This window comes from Cynoglossus semilaevis, chromosome 20, assembly GCF_000523025.1.
Source record: "Cynoglossus semilaevis isolate Cse_v1.0 chromosome 20, Cse_v1.0, whole genome shotgun sequence".
Classification (NCBI taxonomy): Eukaryota; Metazoa; Chordata; class Actinopteri; order Pleuronectiformes; family Cynoglossidae; genus Cynoglossus; species Cynoglossus semilaevis.
Genome location: NC_024326.1, coordinates 3,367,269 through 3,393,420, shown reverse-complemented (window position 1 = coordinate 3,393,420; position 26,152 = coordinate 3,367,269). Strand labels below are relative to the sequence as shown.

The window sequence follows — 26,152 nt, the reverse complement described above, 5'->3', positions numbered from 1 at the left end:
ATTCCTGGTTTGGATGGTCTCCATGGTTCACCGGTAGGTAGTTTATACTTTTTTCTACTTTTCTCCTGCTAAAATCATCTGTGTCCAATAAATACAGTCGTGTTTCTATAAACGGTCTAAAAACCATTCCTCATAGCAAGTACTAACACCATCTGCCCATGACCCTGACACAGACAGATACTTAAATAAAATCATCACAATATGGATGTTTAAAGCTTCCCTGTCTGGTATCTACCCTTTTAATATTTGTAATTTTAAAGTGTATTATCTCTACTTGTCAGGGTTTGCCTGGTCCAAAAGGAATTAAAGGAGATCCTTATTTTGTCCCACGTTTTCCTGTAAGTCCATAATTGAATTGGGTTAGTCTTTGTGAAAACTCCTACTTTGTCCTAAATCCTATTTCTTATTTGCTACATTATTCTCTGTTGTTATCTTCGCAGAGGACGTGTGATGTAGATGGACAACGTGGATTACCTGTATGTTGCCTTTGGAGATATATTCTCTGAAATCTCACAGTATTTTAAAGTTCCTATTGTGACTATTTTAAATGAATTAAATCAATTCTTACATTGTTTGTTTGTTTTTTCTGCAGGGCTTAAAAGGAAAAGTTGGACGTAAAGGTCAACCAGGCCGTCCTGGTCCCGTGGGCCCTGATGTAAAAATAAATTTGTTAATCAAGATATTTCATACATGTTAAACAGAAAACAAAAAGAGACATTAAGAATGAAAGCTTATGTGATGTTTATGTGATCTGTCTAGGGCTTGAGAGGACCTCCAGGTGACAGAGGAATGCCAGTCAGTGTCACACTCTTTGTCTGTAATACATTCAGCCACATACTGTAAAATAAAACCTTACAGCCATTCTGTTTGTTATGTGTAGGGGAATCCTGGAGGATCATTCGCTGGTGATAAAGGTGATGATGTAAGAACCTATATTTTCGCAGCATGGTTGTATCAAAAATTTCCATAATTTGTCTTTGTTGTGAAATAATCTCAGTGTAACTGTGTGTTTTATCTCAGGGGGAACAGGGTCCACCCGGCCCCCCAGGACCAGAGGAGATTGTTGAATTTCCTCCAGATTTTCTTCCACTCAAAGGCTACAAGGTGAAGGCCTAAGCAAAATATACATTTGACTTTAAGCTGCTTCTATGAATACCATCAGCAGTAGTATGCAGTATGCAATACTCGGTCTTAAACGCCATCAAGGTTATGAGAGGCTATGGTTAATAACTGCACATCAACTGATGGGTGTTTTATCAGCAGGTAAATAAAAGCGTGTGACCGTATCACTGATGGTAGATCTAATATATAAAATAGACAAAGATAACACACACTGATGACCTTGATTCGCTCCAAACCAATTCTCATTTCCTGTTTAATAATCCACTGCTGCATCTTCTCTAAACAAAGTGTTTCCTCATACAACTGAGGTTAAGGCTACATTTAAAATTTTAACCCTGGGCTTCAACAATAACACAACAATGTTTTTTCACTTCTTCTGTCCCATAGGGAGAAAAGGGTCTCCCTGGACTATGTGGACCAAAAGGCCAAATGGTGAGTGTTGTTCTGCATATAAAAGTAAAGATTGTGAAGAAGAGTTCATTTTTTTCTCTTTCTCTTCAGGGAGGTGGAGTGGATATCTTTGGGATAAAGGGAGAACAAGGAATCTTGGGATTTCCTGGATCTAGAGTAAAGAATCTCTTCTGATTTTTTTTTTTTTTTTACACACATTCAGTGTTTTTATACATGCAGATTATATTTCTTAACTATTCTGTATCTGCCACAACAGGGCTTTCCAGGTAATCCTGGTAGAGAAGGACGACCAGGACCTGAGGTAACCATCCCTACTATGATTTTCAGTTATCCTACAGTACTGGTATTAATTTTTTAACACAATTTTACATATTTTAGGGTTTCCGTGGAGACCAAGGACTCCCAGGTCTCAATGGAGGAACTGGGCCAAAGGTGAGCTCTGTCTTAACATGTAGACAAACGGAATAAAAAGATAAATTTAAAAAAGCAATATATACATTTTGCAACAAGCAACAACATTGCCACTACCAGAAATGGATGTAGTCCAACCTTCTCTCCTCTGCTGTCCTCTAGTGGCTATTCAATAGATCACTACGGTTCAATCAGTAGATAAACACGTGTGCTTGTTTATGTTAGGTTAGTGCAATTATTTACAACTGTGCTCCTGCAGGGTTTCCCGGGAGAACCAGGTCTCCCTGGACCGGAATACTTTCACAACGGAAGTGATGCCAGAGGTGAGAACAAAAGCATTTGTTCTAGAACTTTTTGTGTTGTAAAGTTTAACAATCTCCATCTGTATAAAATTCGAGCAATAAATGTAAATAACAACTGTGGGGCTTCTTTTCATTTGTAAGTTGACAGTATTACATGAATGTTCCAGGTGAAAAAGGTGACCGTGGATATCCAGGAACATCTGGACCACCAGGTGAACCAGGGTACCGAGGTCTGCAAGGGCCACCTGCCCCCCCAGGGTTTATAAGACCAGGTTAGAAAGTTACTACTGTTGTCAGTTCTTTGAGGGGCAACTGTGATTCTTGATCCAATTTAAATTTTGATTTATTGTTACTCCCACCTTCCCAGAAGAGCCAGGTGTTCCTGGTCCAAGGGGAGATTCTGGTCCAAAAGGCTACAAAGGAGAACCAGGAAGACACAACAACTTTGATCACATTTCACTGCTAGGACCAAAGGGAAGTAAAGGACTTTCTGGACCCAAAGGTGTCACTGGCCTCCCCGGTCGCCGAGGTATTTATGTTTGTTTCTAACAATTAAAAAATAATTAAAACATTTAAAAAAAATTCAAATGTCTTTGTGCATTGTACTCGTATTAAATAAAAAATAATTATTTTGTTTTTGTTTAACTTGAATTTGATAATTGGACCTGACAAGGATGTGGTGGTGAGTTTACGTTCATTAAACTATTTATATGATGACTTTTGTGTTGAATCTTTTCTTGGACAATTATGACGTCGATTAATCCAACAGATTACCACTGTGAGCCTGGTGACCCTGGTGACCCTGGTGACCCGGGATCCATAGGACCTACTGGAAACAAAGGGCTCAAAGGAATCAGAGGTATTTTGGGTAGAATGCAATTATCTTGCGGAAATAAATAATAAATCTTTCTTCTATTGGAATTTAATTAGACAATATACTATTTACTTTATTTTAATATGTTTTGGTCTTCTACAGGGTGCCCAGGTGAATGTGAATGCAGGTTCAGTGGGGGCAATGTTGGACCTGCTGGTCCACCAGGTTACACAGGACCTCCTGGCTTACCTGGGGCTTCAGGACCAAAAGGAGATCCTGGACTTCAAGGACCTGAAGGTCCCACTGGGCCTCAAGTGAGATTATTCTCATTCTAGCAAAAAAGCCTTCAAAACAGTTTTGTGAACAATGTTAAAACTGTCACTTTTTTTCCTTCCAGGGCCTTAAAGGAGTTCTAGGTATAAAAGGACGGAAGGGTCAGAAAGGTGACACATTTTCTGCAGCTGCCAAAGGTGAGCATTTGTACAGCCATACACCAGAACATCCTCCTCTTGTTGGTCACTAATATTCTGTTACATCTGGCACATAATTCATGTCTTTAAAAATAACAAAGCAATCCTCCTAAGATGTGAAATGATTTAATTTTCATGTCCTTTTTTTCATTAACCGTAATAATATTCACTGGTTTTTACATGTTGTCAAAGGTGCCAAAGGTGACCCAGGAGTTCCTGGATATGCTGGTCTGGTAGGAGTAACAGGACGGCCGGGACAGGATGGACATCCTGGCCTTCCTGGAGACCCTGGACTTCCAGTGAGTTTAAAAAAGAAAAGGTCAAATGTTTGTATGTTCTTTAAAATGCATCAGCAATATCTAATATCGCTATATATACAGTAATATATATTATATTAAATATTAATGAGTTTCTGTTTGCAGAAAACAACTTAAAGACTTTGGACTTATAAACTTATAAACCTGATGACATTGTGGACAAATGTCCCTCCATGACTGTCATTCTTCAGGGGGCTGGACATGCAGGACTACCTGGTCCCAAAGGATACCCTGGTGTTGTTGGACCTAAAGGGAATCCAGGCACCGCAGGCCCTAGAGGACCAGGTTTGCCAGGTCTAAGGGGTTCTCCAGGACCTACTGGAGATCCAGGACCGCCCGGACCCTCTGGATTTCTGGGGCGTCCAGGACCTCCAGGTTCGAGAAGGAACTAAACTGAAGTTGGTTGGAACTCAGGTCCAGTATCAGACATTTCTGACCTTAAATAACATTGTACTTAATGTATTTTTTATGTCAGGGGAAGTTGATAAGTGCTGCCATGAAAATGAGATCGGCTCTCCGGGTCCAAAGGGTGAGCCTGGTTTCCCAGGTAAATCTTATTTTCCAGTTGACTTACACAAATTGAGCACACTATAATTCAGCTTATAATATTTTTAATGTGTGCTTTACAGGAAATCCAGGTAGGCCTGGCAGAAATGGTCTTCAAGGACATCCAGGGCTCCAAGGCCCTAAAGGCATGAAAGGAGATAATGGTAATTTTGCAGTTGGGCTGCCAGGTAATACCATAACTTTTTTTTAAGTAAATTCCAACAACATGGGAGCAAGTATGTTGATGATGAAACAAGTCATTAATAATAGACATCAGGTTGATTTTCTTTTTTTTTAACCTGTAACAGGACCACCAGGTTTAGATGGGAACCCAGGTGACCCAGGTCTTAGGGGTATCAGTCTAGATGGCCCTCATGGTTCTCCTGGATTAACAGGACTTCCTGGGAGAAAAGGTGAACCAGGAGATGTTTTCTCTTCTGGTCATGGTATCTTTGGTCTACCTGGTTTTCCTGGTCTCTCTGGTGTGGTTGGAAATAAAGGACTGCGTGGCTTATCTGGAATTCCTGGAACTCCAGGTCAGTTTAATACATTATGTTTAAATCAAGAAAATCAACCCCAATTGCAATTGGTAACATTCAAGTTCTTTGGGGATACAGGCATACAAGGCAATCCTGGCCGCCCGGGCCCTAAAGGAGAACCAGGAGTCAACGGTGACCCGGGTGCCATTGGTTTCCCAGGTCCACAATGTGCTAAGTGTGACATCATTGAAACTCCAGGGCCTCCAGGGCCTCCAGGAAATCCTGGACAGAGAGGGTTTTTAGGTAAGAAAAAACAGTAGCTTCACTTTTAAAATGTCTTTTTTCTCTTTGTCAATATTTTATGTCCAATGACCAACCTATTGTTGAACAGGACACCAGGGTCCAAAGGGCTTGAAGGGGGATGTAGGTTTTCCTGGTCATGGACCAAAGGGTCTTCAGGGCTTTCCAGGTCCTTCTGGTGTTATAGGGCTACCTGGACCAGGTGGCATTGCTGGCCCTGTGGGAGATCCTGGTAGTGCTGGTTTTCCAGGAGAAAAAGGTAAATCTTTAGCATTCTTTTTTCTAAAGATCATGCAAATTAGCTTTTTATTTCAGACAAGATTAGGTTTCTGAATAATTCATTCAGGTGAACGTGGCTCTCCTGGAAGAGCTGGGGCAAGAAGTTTACCTGGACGTACTGGATCTCCAGGGCCCAGGGGTAAACAGGGAGAGAGGGGATTCAATGGTCGACCTGGTCAGCCAGGAGATCTGGGTCTGCCAGGGGTAAAAGGTCAGTCCAGGTTCATGATATTTCTGAAACTTATTTTCTTAAAGTACTGATTTAGAAACACTGCCTTCATCGTTACACACACAGACCTTCATTTGGTCACGGCTTTTTTATGTGTCCAGGTTTGCCGGGTCCTCCAGGATTATCAGGAATAAATGTGACAAAGGGTCCTGCAGGACTTCCTGGAAGAAGGGGTCTACAAGGATCACTTGGACAAACAGGTAAATAACCTTTCACTGGTAAAATGTCTTCATCATTCTGTTTATTATCAAATCACTGTTACTCATATTTGATTAATTTTCTTGCAGGGACAAGGGGTCAGAGAGGAATACCTGGTGAGAGAGGGCCTGATGGACGGCCTGGTCCTCCAGGGTTAAAGGGCAGCATTGGTGCACCAGGCAAATCAGGATTACCAGGGATCACTGGGAACCCAGGAATCAAAGGTTTGCCTGGTCCAAGAGGATTTCCTGGACGGATTGGTGATCCGGTAAATCATTTCTAGCAAATACTTTATTTCTGACAAGAACATTTCCAACTCAGTTTCTCTTACTTTATTTGTTTCCTGGAGAAATGTAACAATGTAGATTACTATTATTAATTATGAAAGAACTCTAAAGGACTCTAAAAATGTTCTACCAAACTGAGATAACAACTTAAACAAACATACCTGTTACAGGGCGACCCAGGCCCTACAGGACATCATGGGATACCAGGGTTACCAGGAAGCACTGGTGCCAAGGGTGAGTAAGACTGGTGGAATTGTCAAAGCATTCTGATCAGTGGTCTGAACTATAAATGATCTGTTTTTGAAAAACACTGATGACAACCCACCATTATGAATGTGTTCCATTCACTCAACTATAAAGTGCTTGAATGTCTATAAATATACTTCAGGTGAAATTGGAGAGTCAGTGGGACATCCTGGTCCACCTGGACCTAAAGGACTACCCGGAGACCATGGACCATGTGGTGAGTGACAGTTCCACATTTAACAATAAAACTAATCAGAACACCTCTAAAGTGATAAGGAGGATTTAAAAATTCCTGGATTTTTTGGCGCAGTATAAAGAACTGACATTCTATTTGTGGAAACGTTTACATCTACCAACTTTACTCAGCTTCCAGAGCCCATCCAGGGGATCCAGGTGATCCAGGACCCACAGGAAGACCAGGGTCACCTGGACAACCAGGCATTCAAGGGGGACAAGGGAGACGTGGACAACCAGGTCATTTTAAGTAACAGCTGAATAGATGAAGCAATGTTCTGCAGTAGAAATGAAACCAAGTTTTTCTAACTTTTTCAAGCAAAGTAATGACCTTTGACATTACATGTTTCCAATGATTAAGTTTAATGAAAGTCTCATCAACATTGATATATTTGTCATTTTATTTCTTAAAAACTCTCGCACATCCTTTATTTTGGGAATAAATGTTTCTGTGAAGGATACACTGGTCCTCGTGGTCCATATGGAAGTGCAGGTGTTCCAGGTATTCCGGGCGACAAGGGAGGTGTGGGACCACCGGGTCCATCTGGCCCATATGGTCCTTCAGGTAGAAAAATGACCTTCACTGGTTGTCCACTTACTATGCTGAATCACCAGTGCACGTACACACACACTCACACAAAGTAGTGATATCATTCATCTCCATTGTTTTATTTATATATAGGGGCTCTGGGACCACCAGGGTTGGACGGATTAAATGGACTCAGAGGAGCCAAGGGAATAAAAGGATCAAATGGTAAGATAAAATAATATATAAGCTCACTTCCAGTGTTCTCATATAATTTTAGGAACTTTCTGAAAAAGCATAGCACAGTTTTTCATGTTTTGGTGTTTAACTGAACATTTATTTATAATATTTAAAGGTAGAGTTCTTTTATGTGAGAAAGTAATTTCAGTTCACACAATATTTCCCACATCAATTATACTTAAAGTTAAATATCATCAGTTACATTCAATAGTAAATGCACTGCTGTTAAACTTTGACCTTGAACTTATATACAGTAGATAAGGCTCCTGCTTTAGCTGAATACTGTCCCAGATGAAATTACAATATTTTCATCAGGCAAAGACACTCCTGGCCCTCCTGGACCTGATGGGTTTCCTGGAGTCAAAGGTTGGAGAGGTCACCCAGGGCTTCCAGGCTCTTCTCATCTTGGACCTAAAGGCCTACAAGGTCCACTGGGCCATGCAGGTATTACACATAAATGTTATGGTTGTTAAACTGCTAAATATTTTTAAGAAGGTTATATTTGTTTTTACAAATTCAGTTTTTGCAGAATGTATAGTTTGACTAAATTTTTCTTGTTGATTTAAATTACTTATGCAGTAATGACAAATTAGAATTTTGGCTTCGGAATAGCTGTGTCTTCCACTGTTATATTGAGTTGCTGATGGTAAACCATTTAAATCTGACAACAAAACAACCAAAATCACCCTGTTTTTTGTCTTATTCTTCTCTGACAACCCACTTTACCTGCCACAGATGCTAAACAATTATATTTTTAGGCCGCCCAGGTTTCCCAGGAGAACCTGGATACCCTGGTAAAGAATGCCACAGACCTCCACAAGGATTTCCAGGGGATACAGGAGTTGAAGGACCTCCAGGACCTCCGGGTTAGTGTAACTATTAACAACTGGTGCAACATTTTTCATAAAATATTTCCTCTCTTCAGAGCTTAAATTTTGCAATTTTTTAAGGTCCTCCTGGGGAACCTGGCACTCCAAGAGAAGGCATTTCTCCAAAGGGTGACCCTGGACCACCTGGCCTTCCTGGGTCATCAGGTTTAATTGGAGTGAGAGGCATTCCAGGTCCTCCAGGATTTCAGGGTGATCCTGGAATTAATGGCCCAAAAGGTGCATTATAGGAAAACATTATTATTATTATTATTATTATTATTATTATTATTATTATTATGTTTCTACTTGATATCATTGCATTTGGCAGGTGAGAAAGGTTCCATTGGTCTCATGGGTGTTCCGGGACGTAAAGGTCAACAAGGTTTCCCTGGGCCCATGGGCTTGAAAGGAAGACAAGGGTGCCCTGGAAATGAAGGTGAGTATGAGAACAAAACTTCTGGTTTTAATCCAATTATAGCTCAGGGTCACTGTTGGTTGGGTATCGCAACTGGGTCATGTCATTATTTGCACAGTGCACTTCACCTGGTTGTAGCAAAATACATGATTGTTTTTAAAATGACTTCTATGAGAATGCTGGAGGGAGAAAGTCTGATATAATTATATAATAAAATATCAGAGAAGGCAGCTTAATGTTATAAAAAAAATGAATAATTGAGTTTTAATGACATTTGTTTTTTAGGTCTCATTGTTTTAACACATTCTGTGACATTTTTACACTCAGTCACCTGGTAATTAATATTTGTTTTAACCAGGTTTAAAAGGAGCTTCTGGTGACATTATTAGATTAATACAGGTGGCACCAATGCCCGGACCACCTGGTCCACCTGGTTTTCCAGGACCAGTGGGCTTTCCTGGCACTCACGGTCTTCCTGGGGATCTGGGCCGAAAAGGTAAGATATTACAGTAGAAATGACAGTGTTTTACAGTATATTATGCTAATGTTACACCTTGCAGCCCAAACCATACATTGTCCTGCACTGTCTGATTGTATGTTACATTTATTTTGTATTTATTCGTCCTTCTTTGCCCTGTGGTTCAGGACAAAAGGGTTCCGTAGGGTCAATCGGCCCACCTGGGGTACAAGGTCCTGCAGGACCAGATGGCAGAGTTGGAGATGCTGGTGAACCTGGGCTCACTGGATTCACTGGACCTCAGGGTAAATATTTAGTCACATACATGTCTTTTGTGCTATTGAATGTGTGTTTGGAAAGTCAAAAGAGAAAAAAAAAATCATACAAGTCAGATAGTTCAGATATGTGACAATTCAAGTCCCCATTTGAATTACTGACTCCACTAAGCACTTATTTTATTTTATTTGTATTGCCATAGTTCTCCATAACTATTTTATCTACAGGCTACAATTTACATCCCTTTATTCACCAGGTGTTCCAGGTGCACCTGGAGATCCAGGACAACCCGGCCAGAGGGGGTCATCAAGACTGGGCTTTCTTCTGGTCATGCACAGCCAGTCAGTTCAGGTGCCACAGTGCCCTGATGGCAGCACTCAACTCTGGGTGGGCTACAGTCTGGTTTACCTTGAGGGTCAGGGGCAGGCCCACGCTCAAGACCTCGGTAGGATTATTCTAAAAGTGATGCTTTAATTCTCAAATAAACACATGAATACATTCCTACAGTCTCTTCAACCTTTAACCTCATCCCACAGGCCAGGCTGGCTCTTGCCTCCCTGTGTTTTCAACTATGCCTTTCTCCTACTGCAACAAGGCTGCATGTCACTACTCCAGCAGAAATGACAAGTCCTGCTGGCTCTCCACCACTGCTCCCTTACCAATGATGCCGCTGTTTGGCCAGGAGATCGTCTCCCACATCAGCCGCTGCGCTGTGTGTGAAACAGTTTCCCCTGTAGCAGCTTTCCACAGCCAGGATCACACTGTCCCCATGTGTCCACCTGGCTGGCGGAGTTTATGGACAGGATATTCCTTTCTCCTGGTGAGTGTAATACAATATTTGACAATTTTAATTTAGGAAAATTAAAAAAAATATTCTATTAAGGCATTTACAGAAAAAAACATTGATGTTTTTGGCACAATGCAATGTCCTTTGGGGAGGTGTGGGGGTCAACAGGATTTTCTTGAGTGGCTAAGTGACCAGAGGATCCCCGTGCAGACAGACCTGGTGGTTGAAACTGTCACAGCACAAGTAAAAAAATGACATGGGACGCAATCATCTGAACAACTGTGTTATTTTCATTAGCAAAAGCTACAAAATCATCAGTAGAGTTTGTCCGTGTCAATGTGATGATGTCATCAAATTCTTGTTGATACCACTATGACTTCATTGTCAAATTGGTCGACGTGAATAAATCAGAAGTGGTCAGAGCCCTGCCTTCTAAATATCTGCCTTCTGCATTACTGTTTTCAGCACGCAGGGGCAGGTAATGGAGGCGGTGGCCAATCGCTGACCTCTTCTGGCAGCTGCCTGAAGGATTTTAGAACTCATCCCTTCATCGAGTGCCAGGGCGTGCGAGGTTCCTGCCACTACTTTGCCAACCTCTACAGTTTTTGGCTGACTACTGTGAATCAGGCAGAGCAATTTGTTACCCCGAGATCTGGCACCATAAAAACAGATGATAAACAACGAGCCAAGAGCAGTCACTGTCACGTCTGCCTCAGAGGGAAATAAATCTTCTGTACTCTTTCTACTTTAACATATTTTATAAATATACCTGTTTTTTACCTATAGGTTACATTTAAGGTAGATTACTCTAGTGTAGGTGTATTCAGATGAATAAATAAGTATGATGATGAATAAATACAATATGATTATTCTTGTAACTATCAGTGAAGCCTGAACTCACCTCCGTGCCAGCAAGACTTTGAGCCTTTGACTTGATGTTTTCTCTTTCCCATTTGAGCGGCAGTGCCTACCAGTGGCACAAAAGAGTAACTATTAGATTGTACAACAATGATAAAATAAAAGTGAATCCTCTTTTTAGCATTTATAAGAGGATTGCCTTTATTTTTATCACAGTAAATAACTCACAAACTTGAAGGGACACCCTCTCATCATCAGTCCAGGTTCAACAGCTGTGAAAACAGTGATTCACATCCAGAGAGTAGATACCCACAATGGGTTTCAAGTTTATATTTATTTTTTTCTCTCAACAGAAATCAAGTGACAATCAGAATACAGTACTGTTTTTCCTCAGCGTGTTTTTTTTTTCCTTTCCTTTTTTTTTTATTACGCAAAACAAGAGAACACTCAGTGCAGTAGGACAGAGGACTCTGACGGTGCGGTGCTCTCTCTACCTTTTCACAGTGCACATTTAAACACAAAAGAGATTGTACATCATCATTATTACATTTCCAAACTCCACCCAACAATATCCATGGGGCAAAGTGAATGTCTCGAAACAATCATTTGTAAAAATCCATCTCTCATACAATACAGCTTGGCACACTAACACAGACACACATGCACATCTCTCGCAGTTCACACACGGACACATACACCCACACGTACACACACTTACACATTCACATATAACACAGAGGGACCTGTGTAGAACTTCGATTCTTACCAGAGAGGGGACTGCACTTGCACTCTGTGGGTTTGCTCGTTTGTCAAACGTATACTATTTTGGCAATGTTGACATTGCATTTTAATGTGCAAAGAGAACCAATTGAGATGACGTGAGCAGGGAGCTGAGGTAGAGGGAACAAGCTCAAGGAGAAAGATGTGTATGTTACCAGCCTGATTAAATGTGATGGAAGATGATGGGTAGTGCAGATCTGTTTTTTTTTCTTTCTTTCCGAACACAGCCTAAATCATTTATAGGCTCTTGTGCAACCCCGGTCATCTTGACTGGGTAGAGTTGTTGCCATGAGATAGGTCCTTATAGGATTTGATCTCTAAAATGGTTGCCAGCCAATTTAATTGGAAATATTGTCAGAGACAACCAATCACGGCTGACTGCATGTCACACGCAGCCAACGTCTCCTGAGGCTTTATTTGTCCTAAACTAAAAGTTCCATGGCACAGCCTCCTGACTCCTGGCATTTTTTAAAATATATATATTCATATAAGCATAATCTTGACAGTTATTACATAAGCAAGTGCATATGGCTCTTATAATCTGCAGTAAAATAAAGAAACTTTCTAAAAGCTCAGGCGTTGATTGTACGGGCTGGAAATGGGCACCGAATATATACACTGTGTCACGGTGCCTGCAGTGGTCATTTTAAAGTTGGGTGCTGGTACTCCCAACCTTTTTCCCACCCGCCCCATTTTAAATAATCAAACCTCCCAAGTGTGACCTTACCCATGTCTTTCTTAAACAGGCTTTGGCTGGTTTTTATAAATAATATTGTTTAAAATGTAGATATTAATAAATTACCTCCTCAGACAGCAGAAACATTTCACCCTTTCATGGCCATCTACAACACATCAGCCGACAGGTTCACCTTTGTAATGATTCAACCGTTTCAAAAGGCTCCAACGTAGTCACTACACAGCTGTCTATTGTGGTATGCACACTAAAGCCAGCAAAATTACCCGTTGCTGTTCTAGGAGTAACAGTTGTATGTTTTACAATATTGGACCAGGAGAAACAGGTGCTGAAATAAAGTCTCCAACTCACAATACATCTGTAGAATGTGACGTGTATATATAGACGTAGAGTCACTTTAGTGCTTGGGCATAAGAAAAGTATGCTACCACAGTACAAGTATCCATAGATTATGCTTTGAAATGCAAAATAAATAAAGCAAATATAGTTTAAAAACCAAGAGAATCAGATTGCATCTACTTCTATTATACATAATTTAAGATGCTTTTTAACCCCGTCTCATTTTAAAAAATATCTATTCATCAAATATCTATTCTACTTATTAATGTACAAGAATCCAGTCACAGGAAATAGAAAAATATTAAATATCACCAGCAATGATAAGAAAACATGACAACCTGAACAAGCAGAAATATTGCTATGGTAACTGCCATTGTCCTTTGACATCATCAGCGAGTATCAACCCCTGGTGCTCTTTTCTGGCTGTCCCGGGCACCCTGATGTTTCGGGAGGGAATCAGCCCAATGCGAAGGAGAGAGGAAGTGGGTTAATTTGGGGTTGTTTGGTAAGGAGGTGCAAGTGTGTCGTTCCTGTCAGATGGCTGTGTCCCAGAATACAGTTTTCTGTGTGGGGTAAGGGGGAGGGCGGATCTTTTTGGCACCGCTGTTTTTCCCCCAGCTCTCTTGCTTGCACTGATTACGCTCCTGGTGTCTGTCTTCGTTTTTGTCTGGAGGCGGTGGAGGAGGCCTTTCCAGAAATTTCTGCAGCTTTGGGTGCTGTCTGGAGCGGATCTCCTTGCACAGGATGCGTTTCCTCTCAATCTGCTCTAACATGGTGTTGTCCCCACATATCCACGGCATCTGGGTCATCTGAGGGATTGATCAAAAGTGTTAGGTGAAGTGCTGCAACTTGACTTTACACTTAATTGTCCATGTGTCTTTATTAGCATGTGATTGGTAATTCGAGATTAAGCTTTGGAATCCAGTGTTAAAGCTTTTTAAGCTTTTCTTAGGGCATTGCAGGCATCACTGGCACTGACATGTCTTGTCTTTAGTGGTGATCTATCCAGGGATTACAGATGCTACTCACACGCCATTCTACAGTATTATTATGTGCATAAAAACACCTGCACCAAAAATTAACAATTGAAACCAAACATCTCACCTGACTTTGATGTGTCTCTGAAACTCTCCTTTGTGGAGTTCCCTTTGGTGAAGGGTTAGCAGGAACTGACGTTGAGCGGCCATATTTTGGTGGTGCTTTCAAATCTACAAAGGAAATCACAAGTAAGGTGATTAGAACATATATGTGTACTGTACTGTACTGTACTGTGTTTCACAGCAAGAAATACTCTACATCTAAGGTCTTGGCTCTCACCATTCCCTGCTCTCATGGTCATTGGTGGACTTCCGGATGGTCTCCCATGGTGCGTAGGTGTTGTTGTGGATGAATGTTGTCCTGACATTGTGCTGCCATTCCTCTCTTGTGCTTTTGATTGTTCCGTGCTGCAATTTGTTCTGTTTTCGCGTCGAGGTGTGCCATCTGACCTAAATACCCGCTCTTTGCTTTCACACCTGTACTCCATCACAGAGGTGCCATTCAGACTCCTGTCTTTGCTGTCTCGTCTCACCTCCAGGCCAGTTCTGCTCACATCTCTGCTGTCCTGTTTTGGGAGGAGAGGAGGAGGAATATCGCCTCCGTTGTGGAGGCTGCGGTCTCTCCTTTCATGTTTGGATTCAAAGCTGGAGACAGCTCTGTCTTTGTTGTTCCTGGATGTTTCTTGACGAGGCAGGATCTCTGGAGGTTGATCTATTCTACATTCATGCCTGTGCTCCATGTCATTCCTTACTCTTTCCTTGCTGTCCTGTCGAGGTAAAATATCAAGGCGATGCTCTGCTTTGCTATCGTGTCCATAGTCTGCTCCTTTTCTTGCTCGGTCTTTAGTTTCCTGTCGGGGTGAAAGCTCAGGTGGCCTTACTTTGCTTTCATGCATTAAGTCAATACTGTTCCTTGTTCTGTCTTTGCTTTCCTGTACAGGCAGGAGCTCCCTGGATTCAAGCCTTGAGTCCACACCATTTTGTGCTCTTTCCTTGCTCTCCTGTCTTGGTAAAAGTTCAGGGGGCTCCAACAGCCTCTCTCTGTCTTTGCTGTCCTGTTTCAGCAACGAGTCCATGGTATGGCTGGTCCGATCTTTGCTGTTCCTCCTTGGCATCATGTCACCGTTGTTGATGCCTCTGTCCTTGGAGTCTCTTCTAATCAAAGAGATTTGTTCTAAGGGGTTGCAGCCCCTGTCTTTGGAGTCCCGTCTTACAGGGATGGGCTCCACACTGCTGCAGCCCTGGTCCCTGCTATCCCTTCGGATGTTACCTGTCTCCACATTATTAAGGTCTTTACTGTTGCATCTGTGGCGCATTTGCTCAGCATTGTTGCCTCCTCTGTCTTTGTCTCTGTCTCTGTCCTTGTCTTTGTCTTTGTCCCTACGGTGCGAGGACTCCTTGCTGTGGCGCTCCTTTGAGTCGCGCTTGGACTCCTTGCTGTGACTGTGGCGTTCCTTGCCCTCACGCTTGGACTCACTGTGAGACTTGCTTTTGGACTCAGCTGGACAGAAAAAAAAACACAAAGATAATTATAATTAAAATGTATGCAGTCAATTGGATGATACATTAACATATCAACAACATTATCACAGCATGTATGTGATTCACATATGATGGCACATTCATGTGTTTAGGAAAAAAATGTTATCACATTTTGCAATACCACCAAATGTCCTCTAGAGGTCACTCAGTACGAGATAAACGTCTAGTAGGAGATGACTAAATAAATGAGTTAATAGACATTGAGCTTCTTTTTTTAATAATAAGCAATTATCCTTGTCATGAGTAAATTTGCATAAGTATTAATTAGCATTAGGGTTTAATCTATTTTATTTTTTTACCTTAAAATTTAATAGACATGTATTTGCCCCAGTGTAGGATTGACAATTACTTGTGAAAAAAAAAAGAAAAAAAAAACACAAGGAAAAGGACCATTTGTTAAGAAATGTAAGCCTCAATTAAAATATTGCCACTAATTGGAGAAACCATAAACATGTACAGTACATGTATGACTGCCTTGCATTCATGCTGTGCCTTCATATGGTTTATATAGGGGCTTCAACATACAGTATACCATCAAAGGAGGATACCCCGTCATGCCCACGTGTGTCATATATGGGTTTCATTTAGTGCCTACGCATGCGTGTGAGTGTGTGTGTGTAAATCAGCATGATGATTAACCAACTGGTAAGTGGGTCAGGCTGTTGCTGCCTTCACTACCTCAGTAAAGGAGAGGGAAAAAATACCCCCCATTCCTCCTGTTGAAGTTGCAGATCAACATATGTAACTGTTGGTGTATTAGGCCACCAACACAGGCGTTGGCTTAAAAAATAAAAATTAATAATATACAGCAGAGTCCTGTCAACTATTTTCACTACATTGTTTGCAAACCATTTGGGGTTATAACCCGAAATAAGACTAACAGACCTAATATAAAGGGTGCTTGAAAATTCTTAGAAACACACCAAAAAAATCCATGTCAAAAGCAGTATCTGTTTTTTTAGTTTCCACTATCCCCATTTGACAGCCTTGCCAACTTGGTGATTGGCTTCATTATGCATGGAGTATGTCCTGATTGGACCAAAAAGACAGAATGTGAAATCATCAGCTCCAGGGTAGATTTTAGTCAAGAAGCAGAGTTTTCCCCATCAGGAGCTCAGCACTCTGTCTTCACGCTGTGAACTGTGATTGGCTGCATTGACCGAGGGGAGGGAATCTGCAAATAAGAAACAGGGACTTTTCCCTCTTCCACTGTTGCTATGTTGTAGTTGCTAAGAGCACTTGGTGAGGATGGATGTGAAAACTTACTATAGTTTTTTTTATTATTTATTGCCTTGTAACACTTGCTTAACTTTAGGAGTGTATCATTCTTATCAATCCAAACATTTGTCGCCATGCATTACATTTCTCAACATCTTTTATACTTATATACTTGAATTAGTGCATATTCAAAAATTTGATCATGTATTTTTTTGTCTCCAGCCTTAACAAGGCATTTTGATAGATAATAGTAGCTGCTATGCTAATGACCAAAGGGTAAACATGTGATGAGTAATAACATTAGATAACCATCATCTTTTAAATGGTGATTAAATTGTACTGTAAACACAGATTTTTGATAAAACACAAATCTTCTGTAAAGTTTGACCTGGCTTTCTGTACTCAAACATGATGTTTACATCTACAGAAGTAATGCAGCCCATTGGTCTAATACTTAGTAGGTTTAAGGAGGGGGGGCTGCTGTCTGCTTCAGGCTCTAATCCCCTCAGATTAAATCATATGATCTGTATCAGACCTGGCTCATGAGGACTGGATTAAATACATGGTTTGCAGCAGAAAAGCATTGTTAACAGGCTGCTTTGTTTACCGTCCCAGTTAGCATTTTTAAATTGGGGACTGTTTTCAGGCAGTGATTCAACTGTAGTTATACAGTATATATACATTGATATTTCAGTATGCTTTTTCACATTTTGGAATGTGAAATAAATCTGTCTGTGGTCGATTTTACAAGGAACCAAAAATATGACTCACTCTCTCCAGGTTCCTTTGACTTCCTGCCACTTGCATTTTTCTTCAACATGTTCCTGCCAGTAGTAAACAGGTTGGTCAGTTCGTCCAGTGGGCTGGTAGGTGTTCGTGAACGTCCTGAGGACACATTCTGCATAGAGCCATGGAGTCGGCCCGCACCATCATGAGGTGGTGAGCCTTTGCCATGAGGAGTGGCAGAGGCGCTCCGCGGCAGGCCTCCAGGGAATGGCATTGTAGCGTCGAAGGCTGGTGTACGCATGAGGCTTAGTGGTGTGAGACAGCGTCCCATGCTGACAGGTGATGGACAGGCAGAGTGGCTGCGTTGATAAGATGATGAGGAAGATGACTTGTAGAGGGTGCAGGGCAGAGGAGGTGCTGAGGAACGTCCGGAAACAGTGAGGGTTGGTGTGGCAGTCAGCTCCCTCCGGATGTGTGCGGAGGAGGGCGGTTCGTTGGAGGACGTTGGGGATTTGTTGAAGGGTTGGTTTTCCATCATAGGTAATTTGGTTACATCTAGAGGCGTGAGGGGAGACTCATCTGAGTTAGGTGAACACTGGGCTGGTGCTGGGGGGAACACCAACAGTGGAGGGCGATGGGTGAGTAAGTTTGGGAAAGGAGCCGGAATGTCACAGAGAGGAATGTTTCGAGGTGTGGAGCAGCGACTAAGAGGTTCGGGTTCATAGGGTGCTGGGGTGGGACAGGCGGAGCGGCATCCCACAGGGTCTGTACGATACTCCATGTCATCCAGGACTGGATACTTCATCTCCTCGTACACTGACTCTCCTGGCTCCTCATCCTCACTCTTCAGGGGCTCACGTGCTCCGACGTCAATCCCACCCATTTCTATATAAACAGGTTCATCTTCACAGTCATCTGTGGGACTGTCATCGCTCTGTGGAGGTGAAGGGTGGTGGTCACAGGGGGAGGTGACGTGGTGAAGAAGTTTTGAGGGGCAAACTCCACTGCTCCTGTGACTGTTGATGTAGGATTCATCGAAGGAAACGCTCAGTTGTGTGTTGGGATTCCTCTTGGGTTTGGGTGGTGGTACCCTCCTACAGTCTTCACTACATCCATGGGCTGCAGAGGGCAGAGTGAAAAATGTCTCAGTAATGTGGTACATTGCAGTATCACCTGTTTTCCTTTTTTATTATTTACATTTTAGCAGGCAAAAGGACAAACATATTATCCTATAATATTGAGATTATTATAAATAGAAACCTATTTGGATACAAGGGCAGGGAGAAAACCACACCTGAATTAGAAACACAATTTAGATTTCAGCACATTATGAGCAACTAGCGGTTGAATTGTGTGAGACAAGTACTTAATGATAATAGAATGTTATGAACAAAAACATCAACCATGTGCCTTCAATTGTAGATTTTTGTTTTTAATGCTCTTTATATAATTGTACCAAGTTTATGGAACTTTGCTGTTCCATTTGGGATTTTGTAAAGACTCCTGATTAAGTGATGGAGCCTAGCTATTATTCTATTTTTATGTTTAAATTAGTCACCATGACTCATTTGACTGGGTCAAATGTAGGTCATAATGTGTAGCTGAGAGCCATATCTTGACTCAGATATGTGGGAACACGGGAAGCATATGCATGTTTCTAGGTCACATATATGGCAGAGGAGTAGTATGTGAGAATAGTATCTGGGTCACACACACTGTGGAGCTTCTTCCTGATAGTGGTGACGTAGGATTGCAGTGTGAATCTCTTTAGATGTGATGGAGAGAGGCTGAGAAGCAGTGTTTCATTTTGGTTCAGTTTACTCACTAACGCTATATGATTGAGCTATTGTGCTGTTTTGAGATTGAGAATTTGGGAGTATGAAAAAATATAAACTTGAAATCTGGGCTTCAGTTTTTACCTTTAATTAGTCACATGTCACATGTCTCCTGTTCAGGCACATGTGTACTTCCTATAACTTCATGACTCACCACATGATTTACAGTCACTACAAGCGTGTATGCCAAATGCACACACAACCAAATACACTAACACAGGCACACACACACTAACACGGTGCAAATGTTTCTGCACTTCACTACAGGGAATATGGGACATGTACACATCTCACACTGTAAAAGTCTTTAAAGTATTCCAGAAAACTGTATTTCTGAGTAGACTTTTTTCTTCCTTATTGTCCCTCACGATATGTTGCACTGATGTCTTTGTTGCCAAAATTAGACGTATTGTTATGGCATACCAGTACTCAGTTAGTGGAAATTCTCGGAAGCAAAATCAAGTGAAATGTAAAATAGATAAACATGCTGCACCTGTGCAGTATAACACAATTACACGACATCTGAGTCAAAGTTGATGCTGATTTGAGCTGAGAATGGAATGTACATCAAAATGAACACTAATGAATGGGTGTTCATGGGTCGACAGCCAGATGTGGTCTCTTCATTTGTCTAATTGGACTTTTATATATTACTGCTATTGTTCTGTGCTTCTCTTTTGGCCTTTGTGTTCATTGGCTCATGCATTTTTAAAGTGCAAATTATTAAAAGAGATAATTTGTGCTTCTCTTCCATGTTTACTGTGTACAGTTTGCTAACAGGTTTCCAAGGTGGGTCTTCAGACCTGTTTCAGCACTGATGATGAATCCAAACATCCCTCTTCTTTCTCCTGTCCTCTCTCTTGGTTGCTCCCTCTCTCTCCCCTCCCCCTCTTGCGGATGTGTTTACCCGCAACCGACCCTCCCTCCCTTTCTCTCCTCCTGGGGAAATTGAATCTAGGTCAACCGCTCCTCCTGAATGAATTCTACTTTGATAAGCTCCGCCCCTTCCCGCTCCAGCTCCAGCTACAGAGCTCACTACCCTCCCTTCAGCCAGGGACACCCCCACACTCTTATTTTGATTGGTTCCAAAGCCTCAGACTCAGGCATCTCTGCAGCCTGATTGGCTCAAGCTGTCGAGTGATGCTGTGATTGGCTGGGCTGCAGGGGGTCTTGTTTCTGTGGGATGGTTGCCGTGGTGCCCAGGAAGATCTGTGTGCACATAGAACGATCCCAACCAATCTGAGGCAGCCTGGGCGACTCCCTTAACATTGCATTGGCAGCATTCAAACTGAAATGGAGTCGCAGCTTCCTCCATTACTGCCTGCTCTCACTGTCACCTGCCGCACAGACTGATCTGAGCACAATCTATCTAATGTAAACACTAATTCTGTAGCTCATAACAGTAGGATTGTACTACAGTACATACATTCCCAAATCTCCTGAAGCATCTCTATCATTTATCATTTCATTTCATATTGAAGCATGCATTTTGAAATGAAAAACCAATGTCATTATTCTCTTCATTTGCTAAAGTAGTTCTAATGTAGGTTTGATCTAATAATGAGATAGATATATAATGGTATAAAGTGATAATACTCTCAGAACTAAGACACCAGTTACTACAGATATGTCTTGGAAAGGAGTAATTTAATACTAACTGATGCACTGAGTAGTTTCTGATGTCTTTTACAACTCATCCCATGATCAGAAAAAACATATTTTGTTTCAAAAGGGTCAGATTATTGGACCACTTCGAGAAAAGGAAAAGCTTTCTGAAGTGCTGAAATTGCTGTGATTGGGTTAGCGACTGCAAATGCATTATGGAAATTGAGAAGAAAAGGAGCTTCCAGAAGGAAATGTGGTCAGGAAAACATCTTGATGACCACGAGGAAAGATGGAGAAATCTTCCTTTCAGTGAAAGTCAAATCACTGACTTTCACATCACAGTCCAACTACATTTAAGTGTAGTGTAGTTATGGCATTCCCTCACAGTTTGAAAGACGTGATAGACGTGAATTGATGTGAATGTGGACGACGATGCAAATGCTTGGAAAGCACCTTGTCATTGTGTCAAGACGGGTGAGATTTTTGGATGTATGCATACACACAGACACACGTGTGTGTGCCATAAATAAAGTCTGATATTTATTTACTTCCGTTGATTAGACGTCAGGTTATAATCCCATCATGAATGAGCTGTTTATAATGTCCTCATCAATATGCAGCTCCTGCCAAAATTAATTTAGGTTTATAATGAGACCTTGGGTGTCACACCTTTGTATGAGGAACAGTGTTGAGGAGGGCGCTGCAGGGTGCGGTTATATATAGCATAGCTTTTTGGTATGTTACGCCAACACCACTCACCATCACATTTCTCCCCACGGCAGGTGGACACAAGACTGTTGTCCACCGCCTCAGACGACATGCTCAGCTTGGTGGCAGGGTCCCTCCTGGGCTTGGGGGGCGGCTGCTTCCTAGAGGTCGGGCTTCCCACTTCCTCCTCTCCTCCACCCCCACTGCTTCCGCCACCTACAGAGTGAAGGGACTGGGAACGAACTGAAAAGCCCTGCCCGCAGGCAAGGGCATGCGGATGTGGCATGGGCATGCGTTCCTGGGGGTCAGGCATGGTAATAGATCCAATACGAAAGTGCTTTCCCTCTGTTGATATGTCTTCACCTGTCCTAAAACAAAAAAAAAGAGGAGGATGAGAAAGAGAAATTCACAGAAACATGGCAGTTGCAATAATAAATGACTAAGACAGGAGTTTTTTCTGACTGGTAAAAGTTGGTGCATGTAAAAGGCACCACAGACTTTTAGTGGGACTTTTAGAACAAGACATTGATTCCAGGTTAACCCTGGTTATTGGCTAATGCTCCTCACACAACCATGGTGGGGTCCCAGCCTGTACACAATCAATTCCTATGATTGCCCTGAATGTAGTGTTAATGATGTCTGAGTGTTGTCTGGTAATAGGTTTGCCTGCGTGCGGTTACGTGCAGTCTGAATGGGTGCCTAATTTGCAGAGTAAATAGGTTCAAGACCTCAGTGTTTAGGGAAATGGTTTGTTGAAAATACATATGAATTTATTATGAGCCATTCATTATTTATCGCATCAAATCCCACTTGTGTAATTGGTAAACATTTTGATAGGATTATGGTTAAATTTAATGGTCAAATAAATGAACAATGTTTTGATGTGATTTTTTAGATATCAAATCTATTCCATGTTCTGTTTGCGTGAGAAAGCTTTTTTTGGTTCTCTCTTAACCAGCTGCTCAACAGAAGGTGCTCGGTGGGGTGGGTTCATGACCACAGACTTAAATTTGCCTAGCAACATGGTACCCATAGAAACCAGACACTAAATCAGCTGCTGTCACACAATAATAACAAGGTGCACGTGTCCATTACGACCTCATTATTTTTAGCTCAAAATGAGGAAGCCAACCAGCTACCAACCAGCTGAGATAAATTAAAGAACCCATGGTCAGTTGCACACTATTTTGAAAGTAATGTCAAAAGTTAATGATAAATATAATCTGTGGGACTAAGAGAATAGTCATGTAGATCACCGAGGTGTCAGCTGCACCCACATATTGCATATGACTACATATATGTACAGCCATATATATATCGGGAATGTTTGTATGTGCATGTATGTGTAAGTGTAGTCAGGTGTCAGTGGAGCTGGGACCAGTTTATATATAGGATATTTGCCCAGTGATTGGCCACAGGACAGACTAAAAGTACACCTACACCAGGAGTTGGTGACCTGTCGTCAGGCATCTCTGATTCTGTGTGCTGTGATGTCACGAGCAAAGATGCAAAACACAGCCACACACTCTTTGCACGCACACACACACACAAACTCAATTAAGGCTGCTGCCAGTGCTTTCAAAGGATAAGGCAAAAGCAGCCGTTTGAAATTTGCCTACAGATGCAAAAATATGTAAATAGTAAATGTGTGTGTCTACGGGTGTTGTGCATTGCATGTGTGTGTAGTAGCTAGGTGTTTCAATAAATGTGTGTGTGTGTGTGTGCTGCATGACGAACTTCTGAGGAGACACAATAAAAGAAGCCCAGAGTGAGCAGCAGGCAGGAAGGCCCGCCTCACTCAAACCGAGCATACTGATCTGATTGGCCTATGGCTGTTCCAGCTGTCACCAGGCAGAACACATCTCCTGCAAATGAGCTCACAGGTTTAATCTTAAATTGTTTTTTTCATCATTTATTTTTACTATTCTGAGACATCTATTAATGCCAAAGACACTGAAACACTGAAAAAAAAACCTTTGTCCTACTCTGGTAATCTATTGTCCTGTTGCTGTATTTGCACGTGAACACTGGCAGGTATGTCATAGTGGCACATGCAAGAAGGGACACGTGGATCTTTAGATTACCGTCACTTCAGTATAAATGGGTCATCTCCATGACCTACTTATAAACCTCATGAAAAATCTAGTTATTTTTTAAGACTCTTCCTTCAGTAATTATTTATTAATATTTTAGCTTTGGCACCAAGGGGGCAGCAGTTGAAAGAAAGTGAGTCATTTGATGCCACATCTTCTGTTGTGGCAGCGCGTGTCCTCATCTCCCGGTTCATGCACATGGCTGCATTAGATTGTCAAAGGCAACCAAGTTGATAGCTGAAGTTGTAAAAGTGTTTCTGTTTTTCTTATGCATGAGGCAGTGAGTTGAACTCTGTGTCACTTTTGATCATGCGAGTGATGTGCAGCCAGCAAATGGACAATCACATATGGACAGTCCCAGCTCCTCTCAAATCTCCTGACCCTTTGACAGTAACGCGACAGGGTTCAGAGTGCACCTGTGTACATCGGCTAAGAAGACACACATCTGTTCATGGCTCATAATACAATAATTTGATACACAGCAAAACCCCAGACGAATACTGTAATACATTGCTAGAGTCAATAGCACAAAATAAATGTACATGTCACATTGATTATTGCTTTTGTATTTAAACTAAATTAATTGATTACTCAAAAGTATAAATCAAAGTAATATATCTAAACAGTAGTTGTGCACACGCTACAGAGACCGGGAGCTGGTGGTAAAAGACCTGCATTTTTCTTCAATTCCTGTGAGTATAGCAGTGTGGTGTTTAACCTATTAGGTACATTTTGAGTAAATTGAAACTGTAAGATGACTGCATTTCATTACATATGTCTTTGGGGGAAACTCTCTCTCTCTCTCTCTCTCTCTCTGCTGGCCGAACCCTCAGCATCTCTGTTCAGTTCTGAAAAGCCCTACTTCTCTTGAGAACACCAGTGACCTCCATGCAAGGGCAAGGCCCACATATTTCGGAAAGTGAAAAATTAATTATCCTCTTAAGATCAAGGGCTACAGGATTCCACATTAGAGCAGTGCAATATATGGCAACCTGCCATGGCCACAGAGACCCTCTGGCCATGTGTCCCACTTCCTTACAACCCCTTCATTAACTAAACCTACTGACATCCTTTTATTTACATCTATAAATCTGGGCTTCCAAATCCACTTAACGTCGGTCTATGCATCAAAACCAAATGTAAGTGTTGCTCTCTGTTATCATCAGGTCCTTTTACCTCCTTATGGCTTCCTCTTGTTTTCTCTTCTTGTCATTTTTTTCCTGGAGGAATGCCCTATTTCTCTCATTCCTGGCAAAGTCCAAGTTTTGAGCTACCAGGGCATTGTAGGCTCTCAGCCCTTTCTCTTCAGCATACTGGAAAAAACGAAGAGGTTCCTCCTCTTTGGAGTTCATCATTCTTCAAGTGTGTCCACAGCATTCTGTAGAGGAAATACATCATTAGAATTGTTTGCTAAAAAACGTCATAAATCCAACTCTGGGTGCATATCTGGGAATTTTGGTTATTCTTTTGAAAGTTTTAATTTTCAAGGTCAGATTTGGTGAAAGGAAAACCATAGCAGCAAAATTGCATCAGCACTGAAGTATTGTCACTTACAGAGTTTGTGCAATGTTCCTATTGTTTTTTGTTTTGTTTTTTTAAAGATTTCTGATTGTTGCTATGTAGTTCATGGCCCGAGGAAGGTTCATGTTGGCAGTGAGACTTGCATCATTTCTGTTTTTTTTGCAAGACTGCAAGCTTTTACCCTTGAGGGTTGCGGGATCTTTCTCCATCACTCATTAAAAAACACACACACACATGCTCACACACACTATCTTGCTACAGCTACTCATTGCCTACTTATAATTCTGGCTGTTGTAAAGCAGTGCCTGCTCATTTTCACAGTTGTGTTTACACATTTCCTGGCTGAAATTACTAGAGTGTGTGCGGAAGACTGACAAGAAGCTTTTCATCTGCTGCCATTGTAAAATGTTTTGGCCTCAGATGTGAAACTGTAGTATTCCTGGGACAGAACCGCACAGATAAAAGCAAGCAATCTTACTTGAATGTAGTTCTCGGATTTACGGATGTCATCCTCTCATGTTTGAAATCTAAAAATAATCTCCTGAGCTTTCTTTAGCTTGACTCTTCCTCCATGCCTTTGATTCGGTGAAGGTTTTCATACACCACATCACAGCTTGTCCGTGCTGTGAGGAAAAGCCTCATCAAAGAAATCATTCACAGTGGTGCAGTCATTTTGTGATTAACTCCTCCTTAAATTTTTAATCAGTTAAAAATAGCATCGTCTGCAGCCACTTAAGATGCAACCCCTGTACGGTGCAGTTAATGGTGTCAACGGTGTGTATGCATTCACAGAAAGCTGAAGAGCAACATGTATGGAAGGTGCAACAGTCAACAGGAACTTGGACAAAAAAAATTATTGGAGGGAAAAGATTTTTTTTATGTGGGTCAAATCAGCCTGAGACTTATGCCAGCTTATGTGTGAAAGAATCACTCAGTGTGAATGTGTACGAGAGGGGGAGGAGGCCGGTGATAACAGTTTGT

The 26,152-nt window shown here is 41.6% G+C and overlaps 2 protein-coding genes across 2 annotated transcripts in view; one reads left to right on the top strand and one right to left on the bottom strand.

The window, feature by feature from the left end:
• The window catches only part of LOC103396079 (collagen alpha-4(IV) chain-like), a 15,797-nt gene extending 3,761 nt beyond the window's left edge, over nucleotides 1–12,036 (top strand). Inside the window, exons 8-47 of the mRNA XM_025052405.1 lie at nucleotides 282–338; nucleotides 593–655; nucleotides 760–795; nucleotides 881–922; nucleotides 1,021–1,104; nucleotides 1,510–1,554; nucleotides 1,624–1,689; nucleotides 1,790–1,834; nucleotides 1,912–1,965; nucleotides 2,204–2,267; nucleotides 2,414–2,518; nucleotides 2,614–2,775; nucleotides 2,920–2,928; nucleotides 3,016–3,105; nucleotides 3,223–3,374; nucleotides 3,458–3,530; nucleotides 3,723–3,829; nucleotides 4,039–4,222; nucleotides 4,323–4,394; nucleotides 4,477–4,581; nucleotides 4,702–4,929; nucleotides 5,011–5,175; nucleotides 5,264–5,431; nucleotides 5,519–5,662; nucleotides 5,782–5,880; nucleotides 5,968–6,146; nucleotides 6,336–6,399; nucleotides 6,554–6,628; nucleotides 6,778–6,885; nucleotides 7,103–7,210; nucleotides 7,328–7,399; nucleotides 7,727–7,855; nucleotides 8,170–8,277; nucleotides 8,362–8,517; nucleotides 8,609–8,716; nucleotides 9,054–9,191; nucleotides 9,341–9,457; nucleotides 9,685–9,873; nucleotides 9,965–10,248; nucleotides 10,681–12,036. Coding sequence (XP_024908173.1) covers nucleotides 282–338; nucleotides 593–655; nucleotides 760–795; nucleotides 881–922; nucleotides 1,021–1,104; nucleotides 1,510–1,554; nucleotides 1,624–1,689; nucleotides 1,790–1,834; nucleotides 1,912–1,965; nucleotides 2,204–2,267; nucleotides 2,414–2,518; nucleotides 2,614–2,775; nucleotides 2,920–2,928; nucleotides 3,016–3,105; nucleotides 3,223–3,374; nucleotides 3,458–3,530; nucleotides 3,723–3,829; nucleotides 4,039–4,222; nucleotides 4,323–4,394; nucleotides 4,477–4,581; nucleotides 4,702–4,929; nucleotides 5,011–5,175; nucleotides 5,264–5,431; nucleotides 5,519–5,662; nucleotides 5,782–5,880; nucleotides 5,968–6,146; nucleotides 6,336–6,399; nucleotides 6,554–6,628; nucleotides 6,778–6,885; nucleotides 7,103–7,210; nucleotides 7,328–7,399; nucleotides 7,727–7,855; nucleotides 8,170–8,277; nucleotides 8,362–8,517; nucleotides 8,609–8,716; nucleotides 9,054–9,191; nucleotides 9,341–9,457; nucleotides 9,685–9,873; nucleotides 9,965–10,248; nucleotides 10,681–10,941 — 4,515 coding nt within the window. The 3' untranslated portion in view covers nucleotides 10,942–12,036. The remainder of the gene's footprint in view (nucleotides 1–281; nucleotides 339–592; nucleotides 656–759; nucleotides 796–880; nucleotides 923–1,020; nucleotides 1,105–1,509; nucleotides 1,555–1,623; nucleotides 1,690–1,789; nucleotides 1,835–1,911; nucleotides 1,966–2,203; nucleotides 2,268–2,413; nucleotides 2,519–2,613; nucleotides 2,776–2,919; nucleotides 2,929–3,015; nucleotides 3,106–3,222; nucleotides 3,375–3,457; nucleotides 3,531–3,722; nucleotides 3,830–4,038; nucleotides 4,223–4,322; nucleotides 4,395–4,476; nucleotides 4,582–4,701; nucleotides 4,930–5,010; nucleotides 5,176–5,263; nucleotides 5,432–5,518; nucleotides 5,663–5,781; nucleotides 5,881–5,967; nucleotides 6,147–6,335; nucleotides 6,400–6,553; nucleotides 6,629–6,777; nucleotides 6,886–7,102; nucleotides 7,211–7,327; nucleotides 7,400–7,726; nucleotides 7,856–8,169; nucleotides 8,278–8,361; nucleotides 8,518–8,608; nucleotides 8,717–9,053; nucleotides 9,192–9,340; nucleotides 9,458–9,684; nucleotides 9,874–9,964; nucleotides 10,249–10,680) is intronic.
• nyap2b (neuronal tyrosine-phosphorylated phosphoinositide-3-kinase adaptor 2b) overlaps nucleotides 11,389–26,152 on the bottom strand; it is a 17,110-nt gene continuing 2,346 nt past the window's right edge. Inside the window, exons 2-7 of the mRNA XM_008334035.3 lie at nucleotides 24,827–25,028; nucleotides 21,609–21,925; nucleotides 17,455–18,528; nucleotides 14,204–15,424; nucleotides 13,991–14,094; nucleotides 11,389–13,695 (exon numbers count right to left, since the gene is read on the bottom strand). Coding sequence (XP_008332257.1) covers nucleotides 13,420–13,695; nucleotides 13,991–14,094; nucleotides 14,204–15,424; nucleotides 17,455–18,528; nucleotides 21,609–21,925; nucleotides 24,827–25,005 — 3,171 coding nt within the window. The 5' untranslated portion in view covers nucleotides 25,006–25,028 and the 3' untranslated portion in view covers nucleotides 11,389–13,419. The remainder of the gene's footprint in view (nucleotides 13,696–13,990; nucleotides 14,095–14,203; nucleotides 15,425–17,454; nucleotides 18,529–21,608; nucleotides 21,926–24,826; nucleotides 25,029–26,152) is intronic.